Consider the following 18,802-nt stretch of genomic DNA (forward strand, 5'->3'; position numbering starts at 1 on the left):
TCTCTGCGCTCTCTTCCTTGCAGACCCCAAGAAAGCAGCGAGTCGCCCCACGAGCCGCGCCGGGAGCCGCACGGGGAGCAGGGCCAGCAGCCGCCGGGGCAGCGACGCCTCTGATTTCGACCTCCTGGAGACACAATCGGCGTGCTCGGACACCTCGGAGAGCAGCGCGGCCGGCGGGCACAGCTCGCGCCGGGGAGCCGCCAAACCCTCCAAAATCCCCACCATCTCCAAGAAAACGCCCGCTGCCACCCCAAAAACTCCGGGCCCTAAAAGATAATACTGTACCAGGCACCCCTGCTGAGGGGAGAGGAAGGAAAAAAGCAAAAATCAACCAATTTGCCACCCCCCCCCAAACCCCCGTGTCCGGTTTTTAACCCCGCGCCGTACATTGGATGTATATTTATTCTAAATGGGAGAAACTATATTGTTAAAAGTGTAAAAGAAAAGTTGTGTTATGAAGCTGCCTTATTTGGGTTTTTTTTTTTGTTGTTGTTTTTGGTTTTTGGGGTTTTTTTTTTTCTGTTTTGTTTTTTTTTTTTCCTTTTTTGTAAGTTACTATTTTCATGTGAATATTTATGTAGATATAAAAAAAAAAAAAAATTTGCCTCTCAGTGACCCCTTTTTAGAGAGGGGCCTGGAAAACTGAAATGTGGGAGAGAAAGAAAAAAAAAAAATCAAGAAAAAGATTAAAAAAAAAAAAAGGAAGCAAAAAAAAAAGGAAAAAAAAAAGGTCAAGATGTGAAAGTGTAAAGAAAAACTAAAATATAAATAGGATTTCTGCGCGGTGCAGGGTGTGAACCTGCTTTATCTTTTAGGATTGTTTCCTAAATGCATCTTTATAAACTAAACTTGCTGTCTCAGCAAGGTAAATTATATTTAAAAGCAAAGACCTGAATCCTGCAGTGTTCAAGGAACTCTCTTTTTGTAAATCACAGATACCTCAACCAGAGAAACATGAGGTGAGGGGACTTGGGGCTTATGTTTCCATTTTTTTTAAAAGCTACGTGGTTTTACCTGAAGAAAGCGGAGTTTGACTTTAATAAAATTTGCACACACTACAGCAAAGGCCGTGACGATTTTGCTGTCTTGAAAATACTGTCCTGACAACTTTGTTTTTAAAGAACAAACCGAGGGTGAGGGGTTTTGGGGAGGGGTTTGAGGAGGAGCTTCACGCCAGGGGAGAGCACGGGGTACAATTGCAGGTGTGGATCACTCAGATGGTGGTGGGCCCTCCAAAATCAAGATTTCTTCTGGATGAATGGCTTAACCAGCCCACCCCGAGGCGTTCCTTACACAATCACTGTTTTATCTGCATCTCTTTGTTTCCTATTTATTATTTAACTGGTCATTCCACTTCCAGCCAGGCTGAGATTGATGTGAACTCTGCTCCTAGGAGAAATCTGGACTTACACGCACAGTTGCTTGTCCTTGAAATGAGTCTCACCAGCACACTCGCTGCAAGTCCTGTCTTGCTTTTGTACGCTCCTTTTTTTTTTCTTTGTAATAAAATCCAACTGACCAAGTGACCAGGAGATGGGCCAGGGGAAAGGGCTCTCCACAGCTCCTGTATTTATTAAATATTTGTTCCTCTCCGGCTCTGACCGTGTTGCTGTGTGATTCTCTCAATTGGTTTCAAATTGAGGCAAAACTGAAGCTCTACCAATGAATTGTTTAAAAAAACAAACAAAACAAAAAACAAAAAAAAAAAAACAGGCACATTTTTGTATTAAAATTGCTTGCGGTAATAAACAATCTTGCCTCCTACTTTATTCCCCGGTGTTAGCTTTGTGGGGATGAGCTGGAGCTGGTGATCCCGCCTGGGAAGGCGGTGGCTGTGGAAGTCAGGGGGTGTTTGCACCCTGGTTTTATTGTGGGGTTTATTTTGGGACCCAAAATGGAACCCAGCAGGTTTGGGGGGGGTGAGGGTGGGGATGTGGATGTGAGGGGAAGGGGTGCAAGGGGGTGTCCAAGAGTTTGGGGTGGCCATGGGGGGGAGTGTCCCCAGGTGTGGGTGCCACTGAGGGTGGCTGTCCCTGGGTTTGGTTTGGTCAGAAGAGGGTGCCCAGCATCCCTAGGAATGGATTTCTGTGCATTTGTTGGCCCAGGAGCCTGCAGGAGCATCCCCAGGAATGGATTTCCGTGCAGCAGGAGCATCCCTAGGGATGGGTGCCCATGGTTTTGGCTGGGAGTGAGGGTGGGAGCTCACGGCTTTGGGTGCCCACGAGGATGAGCATCCCCAGGGACGAGTTCCCGTGAATTTGGGTCCCCACAGCTTTGGGTCCCCACAAGGATGAGCATCCCCAGGGACGAGTTCCCATGAATTTGGGTCCCCACGAGGATGAGCATCCCCAGGGACGATTTCCCATGAATTTGGGTCCCCACGAGGATGAGCATCCCCAGGGACGATTTCCCATGAATTTGTGTCTCCGCGGCTTTCCGTGCCCACCGCCTCTCGTGCCCAGCGATGCTCCCGGAGCCTCCGGGCGGGGAGAGCCGGGGCGGTGCCGCTGCAAGGACCGTCCCTTTCCCTCGCCCCGCCGGGGCGGTCCGGAGCCGGGGCCGTGCCGGTGCCCGGGGCCGCACCGGGCGGTGGGGCGGGGGGTCCCGGCGGTGCCATGGGGCTCGGGGCGGGCGGGGGGCGGTGTGGGGCAGTGGCGCTGCTGTGGCTGGCGGCCGTGCTGTGCCAGCTGGGCAGCGGCAGCGTTCTCCGCCGCCGGCTGCACTCGGCCGGGGTCCCGCAGCGGCGGCTGAGCGGCGGCGAGCGCCGGGATGTGCAGAGGGAGATCCTGGCCGTGCTGGGGCTGCCCGGCCGGCCCCGGCCCCGAGCCCCCTCCCGAGCCCCCGCCGCCGCCGCTCCGCTCTTCATGCTCGATCTGTACCACGCCGTGGCCGGCGAGGAGGAGGAGGAGGGTGAGGAAGCGGCGGTGTCGCGGCCGGTGCTCACCGGGCTCAGCACGCAGAGCCCCCCGCCCGGCAGCGTGGTGAGCCGGGCAGACACCGTGGTCAGCCTCGTCAATATGGGTGAGAACGGCTGCGGGGCACCGGGGACACCGGGGGACACCGGGGGGCACCGGGGGGCACCGGGGGGCACCGGGATGTGCGGGGCATCGGGACCATCGGAGCGCACCGGGAGTACCGGGGGGACCCGGGCAGGATCCCCGCGGCACCGTGGGCATCGGGACCATCGGAGCGCACCGAGGGTACCGGGGGGGACCCGGGCAGGATCCCGGCGGTACCGGGGGCATCGGGACCATCGGAGCGCACCGAGGGTACCGGGAGGGGACACCCGGATGTGCGGGAGGGATCCCGGCGGCTTCGGGGGCACCGGGAGCATCGGAGCGCAGCGGAGCATGGGGAAGCACGGGAGCGCACCGGGACGATCCAGGAGGCTTAGACAGGACCGGAGGGACCGAGGGGACAAAAAGCAGACGGGAATGGACCGGCAGGAGGGGGGGAGGAGGCGGCGGCGAAGCCGGGAAGGCACCGAGGAGACACCGGGGGACACAGGGCTGAGCTGAGCCCAGCCCGAACCCCTGGCCCGTGACCGGTACCGGCAGCTCCGAGCATCCCTCGGCCCTGGAGTGGTTTCTCAGGGTGTTCTTGCTCAAATAAGGAACTTTTTTGCCCAAAGTTAAGCTCAGAGCGGCTGTCAGGGACACGGTGGCCGTGAGGGACACGAGTGCTGGTGAAAGCAGCCGGGATGAATCCAAACTTCGTTTAAAAAGGGGAAATGGAGAAGGGGAATGTCCTGCAGCAAGGGGGAGCTGAGGGAGCCTCGCCCCCCGCCCCTCTCCCCATTTCAGTGGGCACAAGGTGGGCAGGGAAGGGGGCTCGGGACAGCAGCTCTGGGAACAGCAGCAGGGTGACCCTGGACGGGAATCAGGGCTCCGAATAAAATCCTCCAGGCTGCTAATTGCTGCTGGAATCCCGTCCAGCTTGTTCCCAGGCTCCAGCATCCCTCCAGCCAGCTGCTGGAGCAGCAGCGGAGCTGTTCCCAGCATCTCGGGATGAGCTGAGTCCTCTCTCAGAGCAGGAATTCCGAACCCAGTGGGGTTTGAAGCCAGGAGCTCGGGAGTGGAGCTGTTCCCTGTCCCTTCAGGGGTGTTTGGGTGCCCCAAGCACGAAGTTCCCCCCAACCTCTGAGGAGAATTGGAATTAAAGGATTGGAGGGGGATCTGCACTCCTGGGAGGAGGTTTAGGGTTAGGTGAGGTCTAGAGGTGCCTCTCACCCTTTCCTACACCCCCTGTACCCCGTGTGGGTGTGAGGAGTCTCCCTGGGACACACCCAGGAGCACCCACAGGTGCACCCAGCTCCGCTCCAGAGCTGAGGGAACTGCTGGAGCTCACTGTCGCCAAATCCCCTCTTGGGACAACACCCGAGCACCAAAATGGGATTTGGAATGGTCAGGGCTGATGGGAAGCAGGGTGGGATGTGCAGGGGAGCCTTTGGGAAGCATCACTCGGGTACAGGGGGGCACTGCCCCATTCCCAGCGCTCCTGGAGTAGCCAGGAGAGTTGGGGAACCCAGCTCCAGCCTCCAATTTGAATGGCTTTGATTTCTGTGGCTCCTTCATGTTAATTAAATAAGGTTTTTTGGGTTGTTTTTTTTTTTTTTGTGGGAGGCCAGCTCTCATTTGCATACAAAATTAGCTGCACAATTATCCTGATGGGACATGCAAATGGGGTGAAGGCCGTGCCCCATTGGGCACTCGGACCTCTGTGTGAGCCCGGCTGTCTCCACACCTCGTTCCTGGGAAGGGGAACAAAGCTCCCTGCAGCACAAACACGGCCCAGTTTGGGGGACAGGGACAGCCAGGGACATTCCCAGCTGCCTCTGGTGATGCTGGACCTGCTCTGCAGCCAGGATAAAGCCTGACCTGGGATATTTCTGTGCCCCTGGAGGAGCACTCAGGTGGGATGTTGGGTTTTTTAAGCTCGGGGTGAGGATGGGCTTTGGGATTTCTCCTCAGCTGTGAGTCATGGATAAGGACAGGGTGTAATCACGGAGCAGATTTGTGATGGGAAGGGGGGAGAGGACACTCACAGCATTCCCGAGCTCCCCAGGACACCACAGCACACACATCCCCCCTTTCCCTCCTGGCATCCCCTGCTCCTGATCCATTGGAAGGTGTCCCTGCCCACAGCAAGGGGTCAGAATTAGATGATCTTCAAGGTTCCTTCCAGCCCAAAGCAGTGTGTGGTTCCATGTTTCAGATGAAGCTGTGCCCACAGCCGAGCACCTTCCTGGAAAATCCAGGGAGCACCGGGAAGGAATGCAGGACACAAACAAAAAACAGCCACAGCACCCCAGGCGCTTCAGGGAAGCAGAAGCGTGGGGTGGGAGCCCAGGGCAGCCTCTTTAATTGAATTTCAGGAGTTGGGTTGTGCTCCACGCTGGGAGTTCATCACCCACTGCCCTCGCCCCCACACAATTCCCACTGAAATCCAGCTGGCTCAGGATTTTCCCACCCCTGGCTTCATTCTGCAGCAGTTTGAGCCTCCTCTTCTGTCCATCCACCCCAGGGCAGCCTGTGCCGGGGTGTCAGTGCCCTGTATGAACCCTTCTGTGTCTGTTTCAATGGGAAAAGCTCCCAAATAAATCCCTGGGATCCACCTGCTCCCGGCTGGATGTGTGCAGGGCAGGGGACAAGGCTGTGTCCCGGGATTGGGGGTGTCCAGAGCTGGCCCCGTGTCCTGCTCATCCCAGGAGCAAGAAAGAAACACTCACGAGCCAAAAACTGGGAGTTTTGTCTTGGGATAAACCCCTCCCCACTCCAAAAAGCCTCCAGAGCTTATTTTTTCCTAGTGAAGGACAGCATCTTCCCTGCATCTCCTTTAAACCTATTTTAGGACCCAGAGCACTTGATGTGGTTGAATATCCTGGCATTTCCTTTTAATTTGGTGTCTGAAATGATGATGGGGACCCATCGGGAGCAGCCAGGACCGGTAATTACGACTGATGCGCAGTTTATAGAAGCACAGAAAGCTCACAAGAATAACCTGGGGGAGCAGGAGGAAGGGTGGGATCTGGGAACAGATCTGGGAATACTCAGGGAGACACCAGGAGGCTCAGCTGGGATGGAGCTGGGCATCCCCTGCCAGGGGGAACAGCCCCAGGGTTGTTTCTATCGGTGTAAAATCATTTTTAGATGATTTTTTGGGGAGCAGGAGGAAGGGTGGGATCTGGGAATGGCCCCAGGGTTGTTTCTATCGGTGTAAAATCATTTTTAGATGATTTTTTGAGGAGCAGGAGGAAGGCTGGGATCTGGGAATGGCCCCAGGGTTGTTTCTATCGGTGTAAAATAATTTTTAGATTATTTTTGGGGAGCAGGAGGAAGGCTGGGATCTGGGAATGGCCCCAGGGTTGTTTCTATCGGTGTAAAATCATTTTTAGATGATTTTTGGGGAGCAGGAGGAAGGCTGGGATCTGGGAACAGATCTGGGAATGCTCAGGGAGACACCAGGAGGCTCAGCTGGGATGGAGCTGGGCATCCCCTGCCAGGGGGAACAGCCCCAGGGTTGTTTCTATCGGTGTAAATTCATTTTTGGATGATTTTTTTGGGTGTGATGGGAGCACAGAGCACATGGGGGAACGTTCAGCTCCGGGGGGAGATGCAGCAGCTCCTGGGGACGATGCCAAAGGAGGGGGAAAGGAGAGCAAAGCGCTTGGGTTGGGCTTTTTTGCTGCGTCTCCTCTGCAATCCGGATAATCCGCCCACAGATAATTGAGGGTTGGTGGTGTGGCTGAGTCAACCCGAATCGGGGGCAGGTTCCCAGGCACCCTGAGCTCCCCAGAGCAGCCGGGGGGGCACCTCCAGCACCCCCCCAGCAGGGTCTGAGCACCCACAGCTCCTCTGGGTGCTCGGGGGGAGCTGCAGGGTTCTCATTTCACAAAACCATTTTTAATTTAGCGGTGCTGGAGCCTCTCCAAGGCTGTGGCACAGAGCAGGGAAGCTTCTCCCTCCCTTCTCCCCCTCCAAAGGGGTTCCCTTTGCTTCTCCCTGCAGAGGCAGAGGATTCAGGGATTCCTCCTGGAATTCCATCCCAAGCACAGATTGCTGCCGGCTTGTTTGGTTCATCAAGGAGCTCAGCTAATTGCAGCTCCTTTAGGATTTCTCCAACTGCTGAGGTGTCCCTGGGCTCCCTTCCCACCAAACCCCCTCCTCTGCCTTCATCCACCAAACCCCCTCCTCTGCCTTCATCCACCAAACCCCCTCCTCTGCCTTCATCCACCAAACCCCCTCCTCTGCCTTCATCCACCAAACCCCCTCCTCTGCCTTCATCCACCAAACCCCCTCCTCTGCCTTCATCCACCAAACCCCCTCCTCTGCCTTCATCCACCAAACCCCCTCCTCTGCCTTCATCCCTGGGCCCCTCCATCACCTCCACAGCGACAGGAAATATTCATAAATAATTAACTCTTTTCTAGGGATAAAAATCACATTTTTGGCTTTTTTTTTAAATCTGAGGTGGGGTCTCTGTGACCTCCTTGGCTCTGACAATAAAATCCCCCCCCAAAAAAAAAGTGGATGAGAGTCCTCCCCCCAAAAATCACCTGGGTGAGGGTCCAGCTACAGCCAAAGATTTTGGGGTCACCCAAGGGGACACCTCTCTGTACCTGAGGATCATCCATGGAATAAACACCGGGGTTTATCAGTGCTAAAAAAACCAGAGGTGCGTTTTTGGGGGGGAATTCAAGGATTTTGTGAGCGCCACGAGGCCTCGGCAGCACCAATAATCCAGGGAGAATAAAACCACCCCGCCATGGGACGGTGGAAAAAATGGAAAAGAGGGATTGGAGAGGGTTTGGGGGGCTCTGTGTCCCCCCAAAAAAGAGGGGCAGGACCCCGGAGCATCCTGCTGCCGCTGGCAGCCGCCCCGCCGGAGCAGGAAGCGCTCTCCGCATCCGCCCTGCCCTGGGCTTTTTTTAAAACACAACTTGTGGTGAGGCCAGGAGCTGGAGGGAATGTGGGATCGGACCAAAAAAAAAAAAAAAAAGAAAATAAAAATTTAAAAGAGGTAAAAAAATAAAAAAATAAAAGGATAAAAGAAGAAGAAGAAGGAAAAAAAACTTTTTTTTATTTTTTGTTACTTGTGTAAGTAAAATCTCGGTGTTGGGTTTGGAGGGATGCGCTGTTCCTTCTGTATAAATGGGAATGGAAAGCTTATGGTGGATTAAATTTGGGATATTTCCCCCCTGGAATTGGTTAAAAAAATGCATTTAAAAGGTTTATTTTTGATTTAGTTGGTTATTTGTTTTAAAAGCAAGCAGCAGGTCAAATTGCTTTTGTGCCTGAAGCAGGAGAAGCTTTAGTCACATTGAATCATATTTAATCATAAACTTTAATTATAGCCAGGCTAGGAAGATTGGGATATTTTTAAAGAACAATTTGATGCAAATAATTTGCACATTAGCAAAACTGTGGGGGCTGCATTACCATAGGGAAGGAAGGTTCATTCTTTATGGACAAACAAAATAAAATCAGATTTTTCCTGTCCCAGTGTGACGGAGAAATTTTTCAGGAAAAAGGGGAGGGGTTTTTTTTTTTACAGATCAGTGACCTGATAATCCCCCCCAACTCCTCAAAAACACACAGGCTGAAAATCTTTAATTGTGGATTAATTTTTACTTGTAGATAAATCTTTACTTGTGGATAAATTTTTACTTGTGGATAAATTTTTACTTGTGGATAAATCTTTACTTGTGGATAAATTTTTACTTGTGGATAAATCTTTACTTGTGGATAAATCTTTACTCGTGGATGATGTGATGATGATGATGAGATGATGATGTGATGATGGCCCTGATGAGCCTTGTCTGCTGCAAGAAAAGTTTGGAAAATCCCAATTCCTGCTCCAAATGGTTCTGCTGACCCCCAAAAACTCAAATTTTTGCGTTTTTCGCCTCATGATGAAGCACAAAATGCTGCAGCCCCTAAACAGGGCACAATCCCTGTCCTCCTCCAATAGCCAACATTTGTGCTTTTAATTTTAATTTGTGCTTTTAATTTTAACTTAAATTATTTTAATATTAATAAGGGCTGGGAGGAGAAGCTGCTTAAGGTTTAGGAAATAGGGTTTACATCAAAATAAATGGCAAAAATAAAAGAGGCTGCACCCAGATTTAAACTCTCAGGAGCCGGGAATTTCCCAGCGGATCAAAACCAGCGGGTTTATCCCCAAAATCCATTTTGGTGGGATTCACCTGGGGAGGTTCCAGGCTCGGATCAGCCATCCCTGACACATTTTGCTCCTCAGTGGAGCAGGACCGGGATTTGTTCTCACCCAAACCCTACTGGAAGGAGTTGAGGTTTGACCTGACCCAGGTGCCGGCGGGAGAGGCCGTGACGGCGGCGGAATTTCGCATCTACAAAAATCGCGCTGCTCCCGGATACGCCAACAGCAGCCTCCAGATCAGCATCTACGAGGTGGAGGCACAAAATTCCAACAGGTGAAGGGATGGGAAGGGTGGGAATGAGGATGAGGGAGGTGGGAGTGGGGAGGAAGGAAGAGGAGGGGTGTGGGGTGGGGAAGATGATGGGAATGGGGGTCGGGATGATGATGATGGGGGTGGGAAAGGGGATGGAGGTGAAGATGGTGGGGATGGGGATGAAGAAGATTGGGATGAAGATGATGGTTATGAAGAAGATGGGAATGGGGATGAAGATGATGGGGATGGGGATGAAAATTATGAGGATGAAAATGATGGAAATGAGGATGAAGATGATGGAAATAGGGATGAAAATGATGGCAATGGGGATGAAGATGGTGGGAATGGGGATGAAGAAGATTGGGATGGGGATGAAGATGACGGGAATAAGGATGAAGATGATGGGAATGGGGATGAAGATGGGAATGAGGATGAAGGTGATGGGGATGGAGGTGAAGATGATGGGGATGGGGATGAAGATGTTGGGAATGAAGATGGGAATGGGGATGAAGATGATGGAAATGGGGATGAAAATGATGGGGATGGGGATGAAGATGTTGGGAATGAGGATGAAGGTGATGGGAATGGGGATGATGATGATGGGGGTGGGAAAGGGGATGGAGGTGAAGATGGTGGAAATGGGGATGAAGATGTTGGGAATAGGGATGAAGATGGAAATGGGGATGAAGATGATGGAAATAGGGATGAAAATGATGGCAATGGGGATGAAGATGATGGGAATGGGGATGAAGGTGATGGGAATGGGGATGAAGATGATGGGAATGGGGATGAAGATGGGAATGAGGATGAGTGAGGTGGGAGTGGGGAGGAAGGAAGAGGAGGGGTGTGGGGTGGTGGGATGGGGTGGGGAGGGTGATGGGAATGGGGGTCGGGATGATGATGATGGGGGTGGGAAAGGGGATGGAGGTGAAGATGGTGGGGATGGGGATGAAGATGTTGGGAATAGGGATGAAGATGGAAATGGGGATGAAGATGATGGGAGTGGGGATGATGGAAATAGGGATGAAAATTATGGGAATGGGGATGAAGATGATGGGGATGAAGAACACGGGAATGGGGATGAAGGTGATGGGAATGAGGATGAAGAAGATGGGGATGGGGATGAAAATTATAGGAATGGGGATAAGAAGATGGGAATGGGGATGAAGAAGATGGGGATGAAGATGATGGGGATGAAGAAGATGGGAATGGGGATGAACAAGATGGGAATGGGGGTGAAAATGATGGGAATGGCGATGAGGATGATGGGAATGGGGATGAAGATGTTGGGAATGGGGATGAAAATTATGGGGATGAAAATGATGGAAATGAGGATGAAGATGATGGAAATAGGGATGAAAATGATGGCAATGGGGATGAAGATGATGGGAATGGGGATGAAGGTGATGGGAATGGGGATGAAGATGGGAATGAGGATGAGTGAGGTGGGAGTGGGGAGGAAGGAAGAGGAGGGGTGTGGGGTGGTTGGATGGGGTGGGGAGGATGATGGGAATGGAGGTCGGGATGATGATGATGGGGGTGGGAAAGGGGATGGAGGTGAAGATGGTGGGGATGGGGATGAAGATGTTGGGAATGAAGATGGGAATGGGGATGAAGATGATGGAAATGGGGATGAAGATGATGGAAATGGGGATGAAGATGATGGGAGTGGGGATGGTGGAAATAGGGATGAAAATGATGGGAATGGGCATGAAGATGATGGCGATGAAGAACACGGGAATGGGGATGAAGGTGATGGGAATGAGGATGAAGATGATGGGAATGAGGATGAAGAAGATGGGGATGGGGATGAAAATTATGGGAATGGGGATAAGAAGATGGGAACTGGGATGAAGATGATGGGAATGAGGATGAAGATGATGGGGATGAAGATGGTGGGAATTGGGATGAAGATGTTGGAAATGGGGATGATGGAAATGGGGATGAAAATGATGGGGATGGGGATGAAAATGGGAATGGGGATGAAGATGATGGGAGTGAGGATGAAGAAGATGAGGATGAAGATGATAAGAATGGGGATGAAGATGATGGGGGTGGGAAAGGGGATGGAGGTGAAGATGATGGGGATGGGGATGAAGATGATGGGAGTGGGGATGAAGATGATAGAAACGGGGATGAAGAAGATGGGAATGGGGATGAACAAGATGGGAATGGGGGTGAAAATGATGGGAATGGCGATGAGGATGATGGGAATGGGGATGAAGATGTTGGGAATGGGGATGAAAATTATGGGGATGAAAATGATGGAAATGAGGATGACGATGATGGAAATAGGGATGAAAATGATGGGAATGGGGATGAAGATGATGGGAATGGGGATGAAGAAGATTGGGATGAAGATGATGGGGATGAAGAAGATGGGAATGGGGATGAAGGTGATGGGAATGGGGATGAAGATGATGGGAATGGGGATGAAGATGGGAATGAGGATGAAGGTGATGGGAATGGGGATGAAGATGATGGGGATGGGAAAGGGGATGGAGGTGAAAATGATGGTAATGGGGATGAAGATGTTGGGAATGAAGATGGGAATGGGGATGAAGATGATGGAAATGGGGATGAAAATGATGGGAATGGGGATGAAGATGATGGGGATGAAGAAGATGGAAATGGGGATGAAGGTGATGGGAATGGGGATGAAAATGGGAATGAGGATGAAGATGATGGGAATGGGGATGAAGAAGATTGGGATGAAGAAGATGGGAATGGGGATGATGGGGATGAAGAAGATGGGAATGGGAATGAAGATGATGGGAATGGGGATGAAAATGGGAATGAGGATGAAGATGATGGGAATGGGGATGAAGAAGATTGGGATGAAGAAGATGGGAATGGGGATGATGGGGATGAAGAAGATGGGAATGGGAATGAAGATGATGGGAATGGGAGGAGGTACAGGAATGAAGATGAAGGGAATGAGAACAGAAGAGGGGAATGGGGTGATGGGGATGGGAATGAGGATGATGGGGATGGGCACTGGGATGAAGGTGATGAGGATGGAGACAGGAATGGGGACCAGCTCCCGGCTTTCCCAGCCCAGCCGAGGCAGCACCGCTGTGTCCGGCTGCTCCCACACCTTCCCACACCCTGGCATCTCCAGCTGGACGTGGAGGGAGCTTTTCCCAGGACACCCCCGTGGTGTCCAGCGCCGAGAGCCGGGATCTGTCCGGACACAGCTCCCAGGAGTGTTCCCATTCATTATCCTGGTGCTGTTACTCACCTGCTCCTTCTCCCCCTGTTCCTGCAGGGAATCCGACCTGTTCCTGCTGGATGTGCAGGACCTGCGTGCTGGGACAGAGGGCTGGCTGGTGTTTGATGTCACAGCCGCCAGCAACCACTGGTCAGGGGATCAGAAACGCAGCCTGGGGCTGCGGCTCTACGTGGAGACAGACGATGGTGAGTCTGCCGGACCTGCCTGCAGCCTTTGGGGGTGAATTCCCAGGAATTGGAGTCCTCTCGGTGCCGTGGGAGGTGGGCTTGATCTCAGAGCAATTTTAAACTTCCAGCTGTGATGAATGCCAGCAGTCTGGGTTTGTAGGTTCTGTACGTGGGACTGTAATTAACCCCGTTAATGAACTCCTTACCTGGAGGGATCCTCTGTGTGTGTGGCAGAGGATTAACCCTCTTTTCCCCACGGGATTAAATCTGCTCCAGCCTTTTCCAGGTGAGAAGCAGCTCCTCTTCCACGGGAGGAGGAATCACAGCCAGGAACGCCCCATCCATTCCTTCCCCTCCACAGGAGCGAAGGAGAAAATCGGATTTAATCCTTGAACAGCCCCATTTGGTGCTGGAACAGAATCCTCAGGGGGCTCCAACCCCTTGGGGTGCCAAAACCGCAGCTCCTGCTGCGAATTCCCTGCATTTCCAACCCCAGCTTTATCCAAACGGGTTCTGTTTGAGGACAAAGCCACCCACGGTCGTGTCCCCCGCAGGGCACAGCGTGGATCCGGGCTCGGCCGGGCTCCTGGGGCGCCGGGGACCCCGCTCCAAGCAGCCCTTCATGGTGACATTTTCCCGAGCCAGCCCCAGCCCTGGCCGTGTCACACGAGCGGCCAGACCCCCGAGGAGGCGGCAGCACAAGAAATCCAACGAGCTCCCCCACCCAAACAAGCTGCCAGGAATTTTTGGTGAGGTTTTTTCTGGAGGAGGAGGAGGAGGAGGGATCCCTGTGGAAAACACGAGGCTCTGCTTGTCAGCACCTTGAAATCCCGATTTTTTGCCCCAAGGGAAAGGGAGACAAAAGTTGGGAGGTTTTAGGGTGGGAGGTTTGTGTAGTTTGGGAGAGGGTTTGGGTTGGATGCCCTCAAGGAAATGGTGTGAGTGTGTCAGGATTACTGAATATTGGAATTTTTGCCTCATTGCCCTTGGCTTTGGAGCCCTGGGAAGGTGTCACAGCTCCAGAAAGCTCAGGCAGGAGGGGAACAGGAAGGACCTGAAACCAGGGAGTTTGGGAAACCCTCAAAGTGAGCAAAGCTGGGGTTTAGCCCTTCCAAGGCAGAATTCCTTCATCCCAGTATTGGAATATCAATTGATGGGCGTGTCTGGAGCTGCTTTTCCCTTTGTGCAGCAGCAAATCCTCCTCTGCTTTGGTTCTCCTGGCTAATCCCAACCCCAGGGGCTGTATCCAACCCCCTCTGAGGGGGATGAGTGCAGGGGAAGGGTGGGATGGGGGTTCCAGAGCTGAAATTCCGTGTCCCCTTTCCCCACAGATGATGTCCACGCCACAGAGGGGCGGCAGGTCTGCCGGCGCCACGAGCTCTACGTCAGCTTCCAGGACCTCGGCTGGCTGGTACTTGTCTGCTGGGAGAAGTAAATGACCAAAAAAAAACCTCCCCATCATTCCATTCCCCCACCCTGGGCTGGATTCTCCTGCCTGTGAAACCACCCCGGGAGCTGGGAAGGCAAACGTGATCTGCCACAACCCCAAACCCCAGGGGTGACCCCCAACAACTCATGGCTCGGTCCAAAAAATCCAAATAAACCCATGGCTCGGTCCAAGAAATCCAAATAAACCCATGGTTCAGTCCAAAAAATCCAAACCAACCCATGGCTCGGTCCAAAAGATCCATATAAACCCATGGTTCAGTCCAAAAAATCCAAATAAACCCATGGCTCGGTCCAAAAATTCCAAATAAACCCATGGCTCGGTCCAAAAATTCCAAATAAACCCATGGCTCGGTCCAAAAAATCCAAATAAACCCATGGTTCAGTCCAAAAAATCCAAATAAACCCTTGCTGCCGGCACAGCCAGGTGGGGAGGAGGTGGCCGAGCTGTTTGTGCAGGTGGGGAATGGATGAGGGGGCACAGAAGGGTGAAGCCCTGGCTGTAATCCCATTTTATTTTTGGTTTTGCAGGACTGGGTGATCGCTCCACAGGGATACTCAGCCTATTACTGCGAGGGGGAGTGTGCATTCCCGCTGGACTCCTGCATGAACGCCACCAACCACGCCATCCTGCAGTCCCTGGTGAGTGCAGCCCCCCCGGGGGGGTCCTGGGGGGTCCTGGGGGGCGCCCAGAGCCCGGCAGTGCCTGAGGAGGAGCTGGGAATTGGGGATGAGACAGATGGGGGTGAGCGTGGGGAGGCTGGGAGGGTGGGGTCCTGACTGAAATAAAGAATGGGTGGGTGCATGCACAGCTGGGTCCATGCACAGCTGGGTCCATGCACATCTGGATGGGTCCATGCACATCTGGGTCCACGCACAGCTGGTGGGTCCATGCACATCTGGATGGGTCCATGCACATCTGGTTGGGTCCATGCACAGCTGGGTCCATGCACATCTGGATGGGTCCATGCACAGCTGGGTCCATGCACAGCTGGGTGGGTCCATGCACAGCTGGGTCCATGCACATCTGGATGGGTCCATGCACAGCTGGGTCCATGCACAGCTGGGTGGGTCCATGCACAGCTGGGTCCATGCACAGCTGGGTGGGTCCATGCACAGCTGGGTCCATGCACAGCTGGGTCAGTGCATGCACAGCTGGTTGGTCCATGCACAGCTGGGTCCATGCACAGCTGGGTCCATGAACAGACGGGTCCATGCACAGCTGGGTGGGTCCATGCACATCTGGTTGGTCCATGCACATCTGGATGGGTCCATGCACAGCTGGGTGGGTCCATGCACAGCTGGTTGGTGCATGCACAGCTGGGTGGGTGCTCACACATCTGGATGGGTCCATGCACAGCTGGGTGGGTGCTCACACATCTGGATGGGTCCATGCACAGCTGGGTGGTTCCATGCACATCTGGGTCCATGCACAGTTGGTTGGTGCATGCACAGCTGGGTGGGTGCTCACACATCTGGATGGGTCCATGCACAGCTGGGTGGTTGCTCACACATCTGGATGGCTGCTCACAGACCGGCCCTGCCCCAGGCTCACAGCAGGCTCCAATATGGAATTTCAAGACATTAATGGAGAGACCCAGAGCGAGGGCACAAATCCCTGTCCCTCATCCTCAAGCAGGAGGGTGCAAGAGCGGGATTTTGTCATTCCAGAGCTCCCTCACCTCTCCATTTCCTGACTGACACAGCTCCACAGCAGCTGGGGCAAAACTGGCGGATTCTGACAGCTCAATGTCACCCCTGGCAGCGAGCTGGGGAGGCAGGGACGAGCCCAGGGCACAGCAGAGCCCCCCTGCTCTTCCCAAAAATCTCCTTGTCATCCCTGAATCTCCTCTCCAGCTGTTCCCAAGGCTTTATCCACAACCCCGCCATCCAAACCTTGGGCTCAGCATATTCCGAGCAAGAAAGCTTTTAATGCCTTGGGTTTTTTTTTTTGTTGTTTTTTTTGGTTTTTTTTTTTCTTTTTCCCAAACCCACCCCACATCCCAGCCAGCGTTTTAATTTCTGGAATTTCCTGCCCTGTGAGTGTTTGGTTTCCCAATGGCAGAGCCAGCCCGGCTCCGGTGCTCGCGGTTAATTACAGGGAGCGCCGAGCCCTCGGCCCTGCCTTTGAAGGTGTCGCCTGGCGGGGTTTAATTTTGACATTAACGAAGCTTCCAGAGCCCATCCTGGGGTTGAGAACCATCCTGGAAGCAGCAGGGAGGAGCCTTTCCCCCCCTTTACACCCCCCCATCACCCCTAAACCCAGCGCTGCTCCCAAAAGGGAGCAGGATGTGAATCACCTGGATCCTTCTGGGAAGCGCCAGGGCAAAGGCGGCCGCGGAGCCGTGCCAGCCCCAGGCTGAGCTGCAAATAGCAGGGTTGGACAGCAAAAACACCGGACTTCCGAGCTGGGAGAGCTCGGCTGGCCCTGCCATAAATTAATCGCACATGTCGGGGCAGCCAGCGTCCTTCCAGCGTCCCTCTGGCAGGAAAACGCCGGGATGAGGAGAGCCCAGAGCAGGGGAGAACCATCCAGAAGTGACAGCCGTGCTCACAGAGCTGCTGTGGAGTTCGGGTTTTAGGTTTGGGGTGGAGGATCTCTGTTGGAACGACACCCAGTGCTGGAGCCTGACCCGTGCTGTGCTGATTTATGGGGTTTTTTTTTAGTCATTTGTCTATTTTTGTGAGAAAAAGGGCCCTGAAATCCCAAATTAATGAAGGGGCTGCCTGGCCCACGCAGTGCCATGAGCCCTGATCCAATATAAACCGCAGCAGGGACTGCCTGCAGTTTAGAATAAATATTTTCACAGAAAGATGGAAATAATCCCCCCATTCACCCAGGGGTTTTAGGTCGGTTTGAGGCTTTTTCTGTTGCCTGGAGCCACGTTTGCTGGGGCTGACGGGCTCCATCCATCCCCCCAGGTCCACCTGATGAAGCCTGAGGCCGTGCCCAAGGCGTGCTGTGCCCCCACCAAGCTCAGCGCCACCTCCGTCCTCTACTACGACAGCAACAACAACGTCATCCTCAAGAAACATCGGAACATGGTGGTGAAATCCTGCGGCTGCCACTGATGGGCAGGTCCCACTGCCACCCCTGGGTGTCTCATTGTCACCCCTGTGTCCCACTGCCACCCCTGGGTGTCTCATTGTCATCCCTGGGTGTCCCACTGCCACCCCTGGGTGGCTCATTGTCATCCCTGGGTGTCCCATTGTCACCCCTGGGTGTCCCATTGTCACCCCTGGGTGTCCCATTGCCATCCCTCAGTGTCCCATTCCCACCCCTGGGTGTCTCATTGTCACCCCTGGGTGTCCCATTGTCACCCCTGGATGTCCCATTGTCACCCCTGGGTGTCCCATTCCCACCCCTGAGTGTCCCATTCCATCCTTGTGTGTCCCATTGTCACCCCTGAGTGTCCCACTGCCACCCCTGAGTGTCCCATTGTCACCCCTGAGTGTCCCATTCCCACCCCTGGATGTCCCATTGCCACCCCTGAGTGTCCCATTCCCATATCTGGATGTCCCATTGCCATCCCTGGATGTCCCATTGTCACCCCTGGATGTCCCATTGTCACCCCTGGATGTCCCATTCCCACCCCTGAGTGTCCCATTGTCACCCCTGGGTGTCCCATTGCCACCCCTGGATGTCCCATTGTCATCCCTGGATGTCCCATTGCCATTCCTCAGTGTCCCATTGTCACCCCTGGATGTCCCATTGCCACCTCTGGGTGTCCCATTCCCACCCCTGGATGTCCCATTCCCACCCCTGAGTGTCCCATTGTAATCCCTGGATGTCCCATTGCCACCCCTGAGTGTCCCATTGCCATCCCTGGATGTCCCATTGTCACCCCTGAGTGTCCCATTGCCACCCCTGGGTGTCCCATTGCCATCCCTGGATGTCCCATTGTCACCCCTGAGTGTCCCATTGCCACCCCTGGGTGTCCCATTGCCACCCCTGGGTGTCCCACTGCCACCCCTGAGTGTCCCATTGTCACCCCTGGGTGTCCCATTGTCACCCCTGGATGTCCCATTCCCATATCTGGATGTCCCACTGCCATCCCTGGATGTCCCATTCCCATCCCTGAGTGTCCCATTGCCATCCCTCAGTGTCCCATTGTCACCCCTGGATGTCCCATTGCCACCCCTGGGTGTCTCATTTCCATCCTTGTGTGTCCCATTGTCACCCCTGGGTGTCCCATTGTCACTCCTGGGTGTCCCATTGTCACCCCAAGTGTCCCATTGTCACCCCTGAGTGTCCCATTGTCACCCCAAGTGTCCCATTGTCACCCCTGAGTGTCCCCTCCCATTCCCACCTGAGCAATGTCACCCTGGGGTTCTGCTGCCTTCTTGGAGGAGCTTTGTGGGCTGCACCACAACAAATTAATAATAATAATAACAATAATAAACCCCCAAAATAAACCCCTCCCACCCCTTTCTAGAAGTGGATGTAAATAATACAAATCTTCCTTTCTCTTCTCCTGCTTGATGAGACACATAAATACACACACTTATATATATTTATATAGGAAA

The 18,802-nt window shown here is 53.5% G+C and overlaps 2 protein-coding genes across 6 annotated transcripts in view; both read left to right on the forward strand.

Annotated features, from left to right (window-relative positions):
• The window catches only part of MACF1 (microtubule actin crosslinking factor 1), a 146,191-nt gene extending 144,427 nt beyond the window's left edge, over positions 1–1,764 (forward strand). For all 5 annotated transcript variants that reach the window (XM_058856360.1, XM_058856361.1, XM_058856365.1 and 2 more), the window contains one exon: positions 24–1,764. In XM_058856360.1, coding sequence (XP_058712343.1) covers positions 24–277 — 254 coding nt within the window. In that variant the 3' untranslated portion in view covers positions 278–1,764. The remainder of the gene's footprint in view (positions 1–23) is intronic.
• Positions 1,765–2,615: 851 nt separating this feature from the next.
• Positions 2,616–17,419, forward strand: LOC131588172 (bone morphogenetic protein 8B-like). Its single transcript, XM_058856813.1, has 7 exons — positions 2,616–3,021; positions 9,259–9,451; positions 12,699–12,847; positions 13,384–13,578; positions 14,161–14,240; positions 14,807–14,917; positions 17,198–17,419. The coding sequence occupies exons 1-7, from the start codon at positions 2,616–2,618 to the stop codon at positions 17,345–17,347; spliced, it is 1,284 nt and encodes a 427-aa protein (XP_058712796.1). The 3' UTR covers positions 17,348–17,419.
• The last annotated feature ends 1,383 nt before the right edge of the window (positions 17,420–18,802 follow it).

This window comes from Poecile atricapillus, chromosome 24 (assembly GCF_030490865.1).
Source record: "Poecile atricapillus isolate bPoeAtr1 chromosome 24, bPoeAtr1.hap1, whole genome shotgun sequence".
In the NCBI taxonomy this organism is placed as follows: Eukaryota; Metazoa; Chordata; class Aves; order Passeriformes; family Paridae; genus Poecile; species Poecile atricapillus.